The sequence below is a fragment of the Myodes glareolus genome, chromosome 16 (assembly GCF_982192425.1).
Source record: "Myodes glareolus chromosome 16, mMyoGla1.1, whole genome shotgun sequence".
NCBI lineage: Eukaryota > Metazoa > Chordata > Mammalia > Rodentia > Cricetidae > Myodes > Myodes glareolus.
The window spans coordinates 55981924-55997378 of record NC_142041.1 but is presented as its reverse complement, the minus strand read 5'-3'; the positions used below and the strand labels follow the sequence as shown (position 1 = coordinate 55997378).

The 15455-nt window shown below is 48.7% G+C and overlaps 1 protein-coding gene and 1 long non-coding RNA gene across 3 annotated transcripts in view; one reads left to right on the top strand and one right to left on the bottom strand.

Moving 5' to 3' along the window:
- Positions 1-1179: 1179 nt before the first annotated feature.
- Positions 1180-15455, bottom strand: part of Vxn (vexin) — a 29203-nt gene continuing 14927 nt past the window's right edge. The window contains exons 4-6 of the mRNA XM_087897225.1: positions 10481-10542; positions 7190-7281; positions 1180-3582 (exon numbers count right to left, since the gene is read on the bottom strand). Of these exons, the coding sequence (XP_087753351.1) occupies positions 3399-3582; positions 7190-7281; positions 10481-10542 (338 nt within the window). The 3' untranslated portion in view covers positions 1180-3398. The remainder of the gene's footprint in view (positions 3583-7189; positions 7282-10480; positions 10543-15455) is intronic.
- LOC148119589 (uncharacterized) lies at positions 3709-14346 on the top strand. 2 transcript variants are annotated; one of them, XR_015735132.1, is made up of 4 exons: positions 3709-3969; positions 6735-7058; positions 8132-10955; positions 13845-14346. It is a non-coding gene; the product is annotated as an uncharacterized LOC148119589 (long non-coding RNA). The 2 variants fall into 2 exon arrangements; XR_015735131.1 differs by having other exon boundaries at positions 8132-14346.

Below are 15455 nucleotides of genomic sequence, written 5' to 3'. Positions count from 1 at the left end.
AACTCAGTGGAGCCTGACTCAAAACAAACTTTAAACATGAGGTGGGGAGGGTGGGGGCTGTGACCCAGCAATAGAGTACTTGCATAGTGCTCGAGAACCCTGGATCAAATCCTAACACTGAAGAAAATCAGATGGGTGAGGTATGGCATGTGGTATCCCAGAAAGGGGCACTTGCCTTGGGCCTGAGAAGTCTGAGGGATTTGGGGAGGGGCTTGAACACAGAGTTGTAAGAGCTTCTCAGCTCGGATCTTCTACAGACACCAACAAGGGCCAGGGGTGTGGCTGGTATAGACTTAGCCACCCTGCCCATGACTGCGCCAGGGTCAATTTCCCTCTGCTGTTTCTCTACTTTCCTGCTCTTTCCCGGCAAAGGGTATTGGTAGATATGAATCTCGTCCCGGGTCCCATGTGCCACATCAAAAGGCCAGGTGTGTAGGCTGGTGTTCCCTTTGTCCTTTAAGAGAGACAGGAATACACTTGTCGGGGATTTCCTGTACTCTTGGTGGAAGATGGCATTCTGGTGAGTGATTAGCAGTGGGGTGTAAATCCTAACCCCCCCCAGAGGCTCCCCTTTGCCTGGGCTCTTCCTCACTTATGCCTCTGAGTCTGCCAACTTTGTGTCAGAGATGACCGGTCACATGACTCCTTTTTAAGACTGGGCTTGGCTGGCTTGCATTTCCTGCCCACTGCTGTCCGCAGGCGCCAGGCAACCTTGGTGCTGGCTGGGGTGGGGTGTCTCCAGAGGAAGAACCGAAATATATGACTGGCCACTGTCCTAAGAGAGGCAATTTTATTACCCTACATGTCCTGGAAATCCTGCCTCTGCTTCAGGCAGACTCTAGTCTTGGTTACTGCCAGACGGCCGTCTGTAGCCAGCCTTGGCTCCCTTCTGTGAGTGGCTATGCTGTGAGTCATGAGGCCATCTCTGGCCAGAAGCATGAGGTGCACACTGAGGAGGAAGCGTGCATCTTTCTAGGCCAGGGGAGAAGTCAACAGGCCAGGGGTGGTCACTGGTACCCTGGTGGGCAGGGCCTATAATATCAGACCCAGATATTGTCTCAGGATGGAAAGAACATGCTGGGTGCACAGTTCCCTCTTATTTCAAGGAACGGTGAAGCCCAACTGCATAGTTTTTTCCCATCGTGCAAATCTTCTCTCATTGAATGAGCGAGCCTCAGACACATTCTTCACGTGGTTTATTGATGTCACGAACAAGGCAAACTTTATTTTGATTTGAATTGGCCATTTGATTTGAAATGTTCTACACAAGGTAAACTCTTCACCATGAAACATTTAAATTAAAGATAAATAAATGAGTCCTAGTCTATACATAAACCTGCAGGTGCCACACACACAGGTAAGGTATCGTTGGAGACTCTGTGACCTGTTTGTTCCCTAACTTTGTTCTGGATTCCAACTTACTATGGTGTATAACACTGGATAGCCCACGGGGAATGGCCCCCTAGTGACGAAGCACTTGAAGTCCAAATTTCCAGACTGTGTTTGGATATGAGGGTCGGCTGGTGAGAGGCAGAGGCGGAGGTGTAGAGCAGGAGACAGCAGGGTGAGAGCCTGGAAGTCTGTGTTTTGACTTACACCTGCCTTTGTCCAGTTCACCTAGAGGGTCAGAAACAGGAGAGCAGAGGCCACAGAACACCAGGAAGGAGGAAGTCTGAGACCCAACCCTTCCAGCTTCGAGACACGGTGATTCTCAGCACAACCGTAGGGTCAGTTTCACCACAGCGTTACTGCCTTCCTTAAGAGGATTGGATTAATTTAGACCTCTTCAATTAGGAAATAAGACTTCTGGGGCAGAATTCAAGCCAAAGATAGGAAATGCGGAAGGTCTGTGTTCCCAACCACTCCACAGACAGCACTCGTCAGTTTGGGCACTCTAAGATCTCAGGTCTCCACACTGCCTCCAGGCAGCCTCTGCCTGCCTGTTGAGATGGAGATTCTTTGCTGATCTCAGTTGTTCCCTGACCCCTTCTGTGTGTGTGTGAAGGAGCAGGTGTAACAAGGGCATTGGAGTTAGGTGACTCTGAACTAATCATTTAACCTTTTTGAGCTAATAACTTCTTCTACAGTGGGTAAGTTCACCTAATAGTTGTTAGAAAGAATAGAGCACTTCATGTGAGAGGTTTGGCACTGTGCCTGGCACAGGGTGGTTAGGCATTTAACAAGGGACCGCTATGGTTACCATTGTTTCTTATATGATCATGGTATATGATAGTGAATGTTAGTTTGAGTCCCAGGAAATAGATTTTCAGTTGTTTTCAACCTACAAAATGGCAATTTCTTCTGGTTTCATCTAATCTGTCTCTCTCTCTCTCTCTCTCTCTCTCTCTCTCTCTCTCTCTCTCTCTCTGTGTGTGTGTGTGTGTGTGTGTGTGTGTGTGTGTGTGTGTGGTTTTTGAGACAGGGTCTTGCTAAGCTGTCCAGGCGTGTTTCAAACGTTCAATCCTCCTGCCTGACCCTCTTGGGAAACTGGGATCCCCTCCTCTGCTACCACACCCATCATACTGATGCATAATGATGTGTGTCATTCAAATCACTTTTTAGTTTAGAACCTTTTTCAGATTCTTCTCTCCACTTAAAAACTACTTTTTTAATAAATCAGTTATTAGAGAGAAGCTAAGACCTGGTGACAGTTCTACACCCTGTTGTCCAGTCACATGACACCCAGAGACCCCAGTCTCCCCATCTGTAAGCTGGGAACAACCGTGTTTTCTTATCAGTGGTTTCACGATGGTAGAGTTAGCAAACGAGAAAACGCTCCCGGGGTTGACAGCACCGCACAAAGCTCGTCAATTGCGCCACTTCACAAACTACAAGACCCTAACATTAACACGGAAGTTATAAGTGCTTTTCTATAGAAAAACCGCACGGGAGATAACGCATGCCGCCATGTCCATGGTTAGCAAAGCAGAGATGATGCTGTTAGGTAGATATTAGAACAAAGCAAAGACAAGGTGCTCCGTATCTCATCAAGGCAAAGTAAGCATGAAATGGAGAAAGTAAGGACCGTTGTGTTAGGAGTACCTTAGAACCAAGCTTTTACATTTACACCAGAAATAACTCGCAAAGGAGATAGAGCAACTCCCTTCTGGTTTCCTTGGAGGGCTTTCAAATGGGCCACGAAGGTTTGCTTTTGGTATGGTTCCTCTAAAGATAGGGGCACAGCCTTTATAATCTTGCAACAAGACTTTAAACCAACGACTTCAGCAGTTTTGGGGAAGGGCTTTCCTGCCTTCCCAGGACGTTACTTTCGTTACTTTTCATGTCCCATACCAGAGCGTGAGGAGGGTGATGTTTTGGACTAGCAGAGGGGAGGGTGGCTCAGTCCCAATCCTCAAGTCTTCTCTCCTTCTGTGACCCTTGGCCAATGTAAGGCGCCTTTAGTCGGCTTCAAAGGCGCTGTTGGTGGCTCCCACATATTCAGACTTCCTCTTCTGCCTGGTCCACATTTTCCGTAGGATGCCAGGGACACCGCAGGAAGCACTGCCTGTTAGTGGCAGGGAGGCTTCGGCTCCCTGGGGAAGGGTTGGGTACTCTTCTGCTATCTTCTTGAGTTGTCTGGATCTACACAAATACCAGAGTAGGGTGGGGATAGAGTGAGGACGGTGCGCAGTGCACTGAGCCAGAGTTAATTTGTAACCCTGAGAAGAGTGTCCAGCCGGACTTCTCCTCTCCTTCTCCATTCCGTGATCTGCATAGCTGGAGGGTCACTGTAGAACACCCACAGGAATGTCCCCTGGGGGCGGCTCTCTAATGGAGCAAGAAGAGGTGACTGTGAACACAGTGGTTCATGGGGTCTGGGGTCCTGCCCTCTTGTTCTGAGTCTTGCTTGCCTAACCAGCGAGACTAACTGAGGACTGGTGGTAGCCCAGGGGAGCAGAGCAGACGCAGGAGAGTCCTTGCCCAGCTTGTCTCAGGTCTGGATTTGGTCTCCAGCATAGAGATGGGCAAGTGAGCTGAGGGATGGGGTGGCGGGCTTTAGAGAAGCACTGTGGACTAGAAATTTGACTTCTGTCAAGGCATGGTGCGGTCTTCCTGATCTAGTTGAGCAGTCTACAACAGCTACTGTCCCTCAGAAAAGTTTGTAAAAAATGAAATCCAAGCCAAATGGGTTAAACATACAAACCCAGTTAAATTTCAGTGCATCAAAAGGCACAAACCTTGTTTTTTTTTTTTTCAATTTTTCCAGGGGAATTCTGACATACAGAAATGCTCCATCCCGTGGGGGTCCCACTCTAACTCCCATGACTCCCACGGCTTTATTTCCTTTATGTAATATTTGTTATGGTTTGATCGTGGTTGTTTTTCTACAGCTTGCCTTGAAACCTTATCTCCGTTTTAAGATATTAAGAGATAGGACCAGAGATCACCCTTGTGTTCTCAGCACGTGGAAGGCAGAAGCAGGGGATCTCAAGTTCTAAGCTAGTCTGGACCAGGCACTAAGACCCTGCCTAAAATCAAATAAGGGCGGCAGCTACAGTCAGTGGCGGAGTGTTAGCCACACATGTGCAAGCCTGGGTTCTAGTCTTAGCACCCAAGATAAAAAGACGTAAGACCAGACTAGGGTCTTTTAGATTATAGTTTGCATCATGAATGGATTAACTGATATGTGGGTAATAGGTTATCTCAAAAGTGGGTCTGCCATAAAAGCCTGTCTGAATATATCTCTCCAGTGTTTTTCCATCTTTAATTGTGCAAATGTCCTGTACGATCTCTGGGCTCTGTCCACAGAGAGCCCATCTTTGAGTATAGTCCCTCGGCACTGGATCACACCCAAATTACTCTCTATTCTTCATAATGTACCAGTCTGCGGTATTTTGTAATGAACAAAAGAAAATGGATTATGTTGTTTCCTTAAGATTTATTTATTTATTCTGTATAGAGTGTTATGCCTGCCTGCGTGCCTGCAAGTCTGAAGAGGGCACTAGATCTCATTATAGATGGTTGTGAGCCACCATGTGGTTGCTGGGAATTGAACTCAGGGCCTCTAGAAGAGCAGCCAGTGGTCTTAGCCTCTTAGTTACCTTGCTAACCTTTGATATGTTGTTTTAGCCTGTGTCCCTTCGTGTGTGTGCTGAGCACCTCACCAAAGTACTGCTTCCCAGTCACTTAGAACTTGACATTAGATGTTCGCAGTTTGACTCAGGCTCTCTGTGCTGGCTAGTTTTATGTCAGCTTGACACAAGCCAGAACCGTCAGAGAGGAGGGAATCTTGATTGAGACTATTGACTCTGTAAGATCTGACTGTGGTGCATTTTTCTTATTTAGGGATGAATGGGGGAGGACCCAGCCCACTGTGGGTGGTGCCATCCCTGGGCTCGTGGTCCCGGGTGCTATAAGAAAGCCGGTTGAGCAAGCTAGGCTGAGCAAGACAGCAAGCAGCACCCCTCCAGCCTCTGCATCAGCTCCTGCCTCTAGGCTTCAGCCCTGCTTGAGGCTCTGTCCTGCAATGTGGAGTCATAAGCCAAACAAACTCTTTCCGCTCCAAGTTGCTTTTGATGATGGTGTTTCATCATAGCCAAGGAAACCCCAACTAAACATTCTTTCTACATGATCTATACCTGTTTCCTTTTAGACAACACGTCATGTATTCCAGGTTGATCTTAAACTTATTATGGTTGCCAAGATGACCTTGAAGTTCTGGTCCTCCTCCTTCTGTCTCCCTAGAGCTGAAATCATAGGTGTGCACCACCATGTAGGCTGTTCTCTCTCTCTTTCTTCTTTCTTTCCTTTGTGTGTGTGTATTTTGAAACACTGCAGACATGGTCTTGAACTCTTTGCCACTGCCTCCTGATGCTGGGATTATAGGTGTGCATCATCACACCTGGCCCTACATGTGATTTCACCTAATCTCTATGACAGCCACTTTTCTCTTGCTTGTGAATATGGATTTTTGGTTGTAGACAAGGTCCCACTAAGCACCTCAAGCTGGCTTCAAACACTTGGCCCTTTGTCCCTACCTCTCAAGTACCAGGGTTATAGGCATGCAGCACCATACACAACTATGGTTTTTTTATTTTTATTTTTGTTTTTACTGGGCTATATATTTTCCCTACTCCCCTTCCTTCCTCCCTTCTCCCCTTCCACCCTCCCCCTTGCCATTTGGAGCTGTGGATGTAGTAGTCTAGTTATTGTTTGCTTGACTTTATATCTTCTAGTGAGTACTAGAAGTCCAATGTGCAATGTTTTAGGACTTATTCTATTGTTTTAATTGTATGTGTGCATGTTCGTATGGGTCTCTGTGGACACTTGTGTGGAGATGCCCTTGGAGGCCAGAGTCATTGGATACCCTTGGAGCTGAACTCCCAGAGGGTTATGAGCAGTCTGGCCTGGGTGCTGGTAATCAAACTTAGGTCTTCTACAGGAGCAGTGCGTACCCTTCATTGCTCAGCCATCTACCTGGCCGCTCTGTGTTTAAACAGAGGAGAATAATATGCTTGAAGTCAGAGTGAGTACCAGCGCCAGGCTAGAAAGCAGAGCTGAGTCATAAGCCTTCATTTTTCATTGTCCCCTCGAGCCCTTGCCATAACCTACAGGTGGAAGGCAGTTACTGAGGCATCAAAGTCCACGCTGAGCTGCTTGCTCTGGCTGTCTTTCTACACGGAAGGCCGTTGGGGCACGGTGGGCTGATTCTATCAGGTGGAATGAAGAGGGGCCATGGCTACAGTTTGTTTTAAAACCTGGACTTTGTGTTTTTGTTTGTTTTGTTTTTGCAGCAGCGCTGGAGGTGAGAGCCAGGACCTTCTGCAGGCTAGGCAGATACTGGACCTGGGCCGCAGATGCTGGGCCACAGAGCTGCGTTCTCTGCCTGGAAACCACGTGAGCCATTTCTGTACCTGTGGGTGAGAGTCCCTAAGAGAACGCATAAGGCATTTCTGACACATCTATGGAGGTTCTGGATATGGGCCCTGATTCTACTCATCTAATTAAACAAAGTCCTGCAAGCAGTGCTAATGAAGCGGAAGCCACGAAATGTCCTCTCGCCTGATCCTAGTTGATGCGTCTGTAGCTGGACTCATGATTGCAGGCCGCATTCCAAGGTAATTTACAACAGGCAGGGGTTTCTTGGGTGCATTAGGTGTGAGAAATGTTGGCCACCTGTCCCCCTCCCACGTGACCGGGACGGGTGGCGAGCCGTGCAGGCCGCATGGCTGGGAGGCACAATACTTACCCTCTTCCCAGAACAGCTCCTTTTTCGGAGCCCTTGGCGGTCACTTCTACCACAGCTGGAGCTTTCATGGAGATCCGGGCCACCGGAGAAATCTGTGTTTTAAGGAAGTGGGGAAAGGATTGAGGATGGTGCCACATTTCCACTCTGGCCCGTATTGGAGCCCTTTGTAAGAGGGCTGTCTGAAGGTAGCATCCCCAACCTGGGCAACAGCATCAGACATGCTGGAGAGCTTCTAAAGGTAGTGCTGAAACCATACAGTGTCTGATTTAGCAGGACACTGCCTGAGTTGCTGAATTGAACAAGGTCTGTGAAACTGTTGGTTCTGGGACTCTACTTTAAGAACCACTGGCCTAGAGATGTGAGAGAGAGCCATTCAGTCTTCCAAGGGAACTGTCCCCCACCCTCCCACCTCCTCTGCTGGTGTCTGATCATCAGTTCTGCAGGGTCTTTCTTCGACCATGCTGCGCACACCAGCACCAGCCCTCCCGTTTCAGTCCCTTTCAAAGGACTGTCTCCATGCTCCGTTTGTGCCCGGGGCTACACTCTCCATGTCCCACTTGGGCTCTAGAACCCTCAGGAGTCCCCATCTCAACCCCTCAGCAAGAGAGACTCAGGCCAACTCCACATCCTGCTCTTTGAGGCCTTGCAAGGCTGACTTGCAGCTTGGCCTTTGAGACTGTGAGTCAGCAGGATCCAGGGCCACACTTAGCAGGCTCCCTGCCGTGTCTCCTGTTGGCCCACAGCTCCGCATGTCTTCCTGCCTGCGGCTCTGGATCAGGGCCTCGGTTCTATCAGTACACTTCCACCAGGTCCTCCCTGAGGTTGCTGGCGGTGTTCATCTTTCTCTACCTCAGTGCCGCCCCCCCACCCCCACCCCAGCACTGTAGAAACTATGTGACAAATTGTTCTTTCTCACTTTGTCTTTTCCCTGTGGTTCTCTAGTTACCACCCTGGTCCCCGGAGAGACTGACTGCGTGACCAGTGAGGGAGACCCTGAGACTGAGCCCTTGCCAGCCCTGCCAAAGGCCCTGCCCTGAACTGACAATCAGCTGATGACCTCATCACCTCATGGGGCTAAGTCCAGGGGTTGCCCCATCAATGGACACACACTTTGCTTTGTTCTCTGTCCCAGATCTCAACAAAGTGTCAAGTCGCCGCGTTTGCTGAAGCCTCTGGAAAAATTCCAGGTCAAGGACACCAATATTTACCACCTCTCTGCTGGGGCTGGGCAGGCTGAGGGCAGAGTTACTGTGCCAGCTTGTGGCGCCCCCTAGCTGTTCCTCCCTGTCCTGCATCATGAGGATGTTCAGCTACCGTGAGCTGACGTGAGCCTCATTCCCACCCCTCCCCCTATATCCTTAGTCACCTCTCATCCATGTGGGCCCTGAATCCGGCTTAGATGGCAGGCTCTGGGTCTCTCTCCTGCATCATGCGTGAGCATCCGACGAGGGTTGGGGCACAGCTGCACTCCTTTCAGGCCCAGGGAATGCTGCCCTGCCTCCTCATCCTCAGCACCACCTGCCACTATCCCAGCTGTCGCTGGTCCCTTGCTACAGCTGCGGATCTGCCAAGGGCAGCATCTAAGTCAACCTGGAGGCCTGGGAGCGGGAATTCCAGGCTACTAGACATTCTTTTCTCCTTAACCTTGACCGTTTTCGGCACGGTCAAACCTGTCTTCCTTCCCTCTGCCAGCTGCCTAGCCACCCTGTTTGCTGAGCACGAGGTTGGAAAGAGGACTCTTCCTTGACCGCAGTTTCTCTCCTCCCTACCCTTTGTTCTTCCAATACAGGGACCTTGCTGAAGCTCTCGGATTGGATCTCCTGCCCAGAGCATAAATATCCATCTCTGTCCAGTTTGTTCCACAGGATGAGGGGCTGGCCCAGTTAGCTCTGGCATCTCTTGGAGTTGTCATGTTGAATAGTAGCTACTATAAGGGCCTAGGATGTCTGAGATGATCTCCCCTCCACTCACCCCTGACTCTGTTAACTGAGAGAGAACCCCACACTTAACCCTAGAAGACTACAAAGGAGAAGAGGAGATAGATCTGGGGACATGCCCCTAAGCCCTCTTTAAGAAAGGACAAACAGTGCATGCCTTTAATCCCAGCACTTGGGAGGCAGAGGCAGACGGATCTCTAAGAGTTCAAGGCCAGCCTGCTCTACAAGAGTTAGTTCCAGGACAGGCTCCAAAGCTATAGAGAAACCCTGTCTCAAAAATAAATAAATAAATAAACAAATAAATAAATGAAGGAAGGAAGACAAACTGTTCAACTTCAGGGTGGGCAAATATCCTTGCTCACAGTCACGTGCTTGCTGAGACAGCCCACAGGTCCTGACAGAGTGAGGAAGGAAGACCAAAGCTGACCCATCTGGGCCCAGTCCAGACTCATCTATGTAGGCGACTTGTACCCTAGATCCTACACTTGAAGACGCTAAGCCTGAATCACGGTTCATTTGCTCCCTCCACACAAGCTACCGCTCTACACCTCAGTCCTCAAATCCCAGTGAACCTGGCCTACAAGGGTGCTCTGAGACGCACCCTGCCCTCAAATGACTGGTTGTTATAGACTGAAAGTCTGTACATGACTCAAAACTCATCTGCTAAGGCCCCCCCCCTTCCCCCTAGTGTGGTGGTGTGTAGCGTGGAGCCTCCGGGCAGATGATGATATGGAACATCTGTGATAACATTAGTGCCCTCAGAAGAAGACAGAGAGTTCAGCAATGCCTCTGTTGTGTGCACAGAAAACACTTAGCGCTAACACATGCAACTATAAGGCAAGAAAGCCCTCCCCAGACAGCCAGTCTGCTGTGTCCTGGATCTTGGACTCCCCGGTCTCTAAAGTGTACCATGTTTCAGTGCCCTAGTCTGTGGTAAGTGCTATCAGCCAGGCTGACGGAGTCGCTGGTGTTCTGTGCTCGCATGGTGCTGGAGCCCCTCTGAATGCGGGAGAACTTTACATGACGTCAGCCCAGAGCTGCACCTGGGAATTAGTCAGGCATTGCTGCCTGGCCAGACCTCAGAGTTCTCCCGCAAGCATGAGATGCTAGCAAGTCACAGTTTCTGTTTGCATGTGAACTGAGTTCCTGTTGAGAAAGAGAAGCAGCCAGTGGTGTGTCCTAAGTTCACAGAGTGGCGTCAATGGCTAGTTCCAAGAGCAAAGAACCACAGGGCTGCTTACCTAAGGATTCTCAGCCCAGAGCAAAGGACAGCAGCTCCCATTCTGGTACCGGAAAGACATTTCAAGACGTCTCAGGCACAGGAGATACAACGAGTCTGACTTCCTTTACTTACCAATGATTTTCCATATGCTCGGTTCCCACACAGATTCGAAGCTTTGGGCTCAGGAATGCCCGCTGTGAAATTGAACAGAAGAGGTATTACTCAGCTGTACTCTGAGTTCTGCCTCCCTCTGCTTCTGAATCAATGATCTCACTAGCCGTCCAGTCATAGAGGGACGTTCTCAGGTCCTTCGTACCAAGCGGCAAAGTCCTGCAGGGCTGGCCAGGCAATGCTAACTGCCGAGTGGGGTCACCCCTACCCCTGCCACTCTCCCAGGAAATGGAACTAAGGTCAATGTAGTTCAACGACCATGATAAGCGTGTCATGGCGGTGGGGATGCTCGGAGTGGAGGAGGCTGCACGCCTGCAGGCAGAAGCCAGAGCTAGGGAATCTGTGTACTTTCAGCTCCGTTTTGCTGTGACCCTCAAACGGCTCGGGAAAAACTAAGTCAACTGAACAAGAACATTTAGCACTGCGTCTGCAGGCGGTAGGTACTCATTGAGTGGCTTCAGCACTTACTTCCTCCTTTCCTGAGCTCTCAGCTCACAAGAAATTAGTTCAAGAAATGAGCTCCATTATTATGCCATGCACATGTGATTCTTACCGGTCCTCCCCCACTTCCCTCCCCAGTCCTCTCTGTCTTCCTGCTGGTCTCCTCCCCTCCCTCAGCCCAGTCTTGTCTGCTTCCACCTCACAAGTATTTTCTTATCCTCCCCTCTCCCAGATCTCTGTTTTCCCCTCATGTCCTCTTTTCTAATTCCAGCACACACCTGCCTATGTAAAGTAAATCTTAGGATCTCAGAGATGGCTCAGTTGGTAAAAGCCCCTGCAATGCAGACCTGATGGCCTGAGTTTGGGAGTCAGGAACCCATGTGATACTGAAGATCTGTGCATTTTGTAGGCAGTCTTAGACTGGACGCCCAAAGACCAATCAAACAACATTTAATCATAGCAACTGAGTTTAAATGGTTGCCTACGGCTTGCTGACTAGTTGGGCTGGACACTAGTTAAATGGGAGCCAACCGACTGGTTGATTGACTGGGTTGTAGCCAAGTAGGTTGTTTTCCGTGCTTTGTTGTAGATTCCACTTTGTTTCCTGTCGACACTGCCTACCAGCGGTGCTGGTTACAGCGAGGAACCTGCTCTGGGAGTCATCTAGTTCCTGAATCCCTTTTCCCATGACTTAACACAAAAGCACGTGCTACTAAACTCAGTTGGTCTAGGAGAATGCCCTTTTAACCCCACCAAGATCAGCCCACAGCGAGCGGTGCCCTTGAATTAGCAGTAACAGCAGCTCACTTTCAAAGGATGCCAGGCCTTGTGCTGAGCGTCAACTGCATCAAAGTGGCTGACCTTACTCCCTGCAGGCCCCACATTCATAGCTAAGAAGTATTGCAAAATATTGCATTTGCAGAGCTGAGAATGTAGTCCAGTGGCAGGGGGCTTGCTCGGCACAGGCAAGACCGTGGCTTCCATCCCCAGCATTGAGCCAACAACGTGATGAAGTTGCATTTGTGTAGCAAAGCATGCTAACGCACACATGGAATTCGAACCATGGGAAGCAGGAGTTCAAAGAAAAGTGAATCTGAGGCACAACTTGGATCATGCGTGCCTGTGTTAAAAAACAAAATAAGAAAAGCCAACCTTGTACTGAACAAGCACATACTTATTCTCCTTGTTGTCCTTGCCTAAACAATACAGCATAACAAGTGTTTTCATAATATTTGTATCATATGAGGTATTTACCTAACTCTCTGTAGATGAGTCAAAGTGGAGAGAAAGACAGATGTGTACAGGTTACATGCAACCATTACGCCATTCTATATAAGCATGGTGCTGTTTGGCATCTTAAGTGGGTCCTGGAACCAACTGTGCCTGACCTGGAGACGGCTGCATCTCATTTAATCCTTCCTGTCACTTTAAGAGGGAGGACCCCGATGGTCGGCACATTTCAGTTGGGGGAAGTAAGGCTTTAGTGACGCATAACCATTCATCTGAAGGCAGACAGGGTGGGTGACATGTCTCCTATGTTCTCAGGCATTTGAATGCTTGGTCCCCAGTTGGTATACCTATTTGTGTAGGCTGAGGAGGTGTGGCCTTGCTGGAAGAGGTCTATCACTGGGGTCTGGTTCTGAGAGGTTAAAGACTTGTGCACTGTCAAGTTCACTCTGCTTCCTGTTTTCAGTTTGAGATGTGAGCTTTCAGCTGCTGTTCCAGGCACCATGTTTGCAGTCTGCAGCCTTGCCGTCCTTGTTAGTATGGTCACTAGCCCTCTGGAATTGTACACCTAAAATGAACCCTTCCTTGTGTAAGTTGCCTTGGTCGTGGTGTTCTATTGCAGTAATAGAAAGGCACCAAAGCACTAGGTAAAGATAGTTTCAGGAAGTGTTAGCCTCTTGTAGACCTGGGGAAGCTTGGTCCCAACTCAGGAGGAGGTGGAGCTTTGCACCCAGAGAGGGAACAATAGTGAAGGTTCAGGGAAACAGAATGGAAGGGGCCATCAGGGAATTATCCCGCAGCTCAGGGCTGTTCTACCTCACAGAATGGTAAGGACAGGAGTGTCACAGGAGGTGGCCATGGAACTCATTATGACTTGGAGGAACTTTGTAGGGAGGGCTTGGGGGCAGAGGCCTTTCACTGGCCTTGTCTACATATGTGAGACGTTGCGGGTCTGAGCCAGGAAGCTTGAGGTAGGTTACAAAAGTGTCAAGGCAAGAGCTCTCTGGGGCTGACACTGTCAGGTTAGTGTATAAAGTGGGAGGGGAGACACAGACACAGAAGAATTAGGGAAGAAATTGGAGGCTTTCTGGAAAGCCGGACAGTCATTCCCGAGAAAAAGGTCACACCTTGTAGCTGTTTAGATAAGCTGATCATCTCTGGGGAAAGTCCTACAAACAGTTTTCTAGGCCCAGGAGTTGGACACCGTCTCTTTCCAGCATCTAAGACCTTATGGCGAGAATGTTTTAGTTGGTTCTACCTACAGTATCCCCATGATCTCCAAGTTTCCTCACCTCACCCCTACCTGAGAAATCTGTAGCATCCAAGACCTTATCCTACAGTTCAGAGAAAGAGCAAGCCCCTAGCCCTGAGGTCCCCGGAGACAGGCAGCACACTGGCAGAAGGAAGTAAGAATTGATACCCAGGGACCAGTGCCTCGCTTTCCTTGGAGAGCATCGGGTTTGGCTTTGGCTCAGCAACACTCCCTCCTACTCATCCTGGATCTATCAGATTGAAGGTGCTGAGGGAATTGAATCAATGCCCAGCTGAATCTATTTTTTTTTCCAATCCAAACCTGACTAGTACACCCCTGCATGAACTGACTGTCACGTGTCGGGCAGACTCTCCGTTTCATAACTTAACTGCTCTTGTCTTTCAGAATAAAAGACTGACTTGGGCAGTACACGATGACAGCAATTACCTACAAAGTTATGACAGCAGCTAAGCATGGTAGTGCACTCATAATCCTGGCTCTTGGGATACTGAGGCAGGAGGACCATGAGTTTGAATTCAGTTTGGGCTACACTATGAAATGCTGTCTTTTAAAGACCACAAAAGCGATGCTTAAAACTACACAAGGAAAGTGGCGCTGACCAGAACATAAGGAGACTGGAAATTGTATGCTGGCTCTGTGGTTGCCAAGGAATGTCACCTTGCACAGGTCAAACAATTCCTACAGCATTGGTTTTTCTGTTCTGTGAATTGGAGCAGGGTGACTGCAGAGGTCAAATGGAAGTGTTAGAAGGGTCACAATCTACTTGACCTTGGTTCTCTCTCTCTCTCTCTCTCTCTCTCTCGTGTGTATGTGTGTGCATAAAACACAGATTGCTATGCCTTAACCCTGGAAATTCTAGTCAAATAAAATGTGCCTTTCCAACATATTTCTGGGTGCTGCTCCTGGGATCCCACTTTGGATATCTCTGTAGTAACCTCTCTCTAAAACCTTGCTGCTCAATCTGTTGACCCTGTAGTTACAAAAGCAGCACCATCTGGGTGTGTCAGTAATGAAGCCTCAGGATCCATAGGTGGACTAGCATCCTTCTGAATTCAACCCTGCATCCGGGAAAGGCCTCTCGTTGATAATTGTGTACACAGTAATTCAAGAGGTATGGCTTTTAAATTGGCTTTATGATTTTTGGAGCAAAGAGGAATATTCTGCCTATTTTTTCTTTCCACACATGCACACCCTCCCACTCACCTATACATAGACACAGAGAAGAATCTATCTCCTCTTAATTTGCAAGGCAGATTGTGACTTTTCTAATGCTTCCCTTCTATTTACATGTATGCAATCAAACTTAACTGAGGGCATAGCTTGGTTTATATGATCTTGTACCATCGATCATGAGTGCAGGGTGAGACAAAGAAACCTAGTCTGACACCTAAGAAAAGCAATAACTGAAAAAAACAACAAAACTTGGAAGAAAACATCAAGAAAGGGCCTGGAATGGGAAAAGATGAAGGAACACAGTCAGTAGAGACTCATGTCAGGTCCTGTAAAATACAAAACTGTTAATGCCCAAATCTTTGACAACATTTTGGATTTTCTTGTGTGTATGTGTGTATACAGGTGTGTGTTCATATCAGTGTATGTGAATGCATAAAATGAAGGGGGTGCATGTGGAAGCCAGAAGTTAACCTTAGGTATCATTCATCTTGTTTTTGAGACAGTCTTTTCTTGAGATCTGAGGCTTGCCTATTAGGCCGGCCAGGAGCTCCTGGGGTTCTCCTGCCTCTGCCTCCCCAACACAGGATTGCACTCACACTGCACACCCTGTATGAGGTTGTACACACACACACACACACACACACACACACACACACGCACACACACACTGCACACCCGCTTTGTATGTAGGTCCTGGATTAGACTCTGGCCCTAATGTTTGTGTCACAAAACTTTGACAACTGAGCTATCGCCCTAGCTCCTGGGTTTTGAGGTAGAATCTTCTCAAGCCTAGGCTGACCTTGAACTCATGACAGTCTGCCT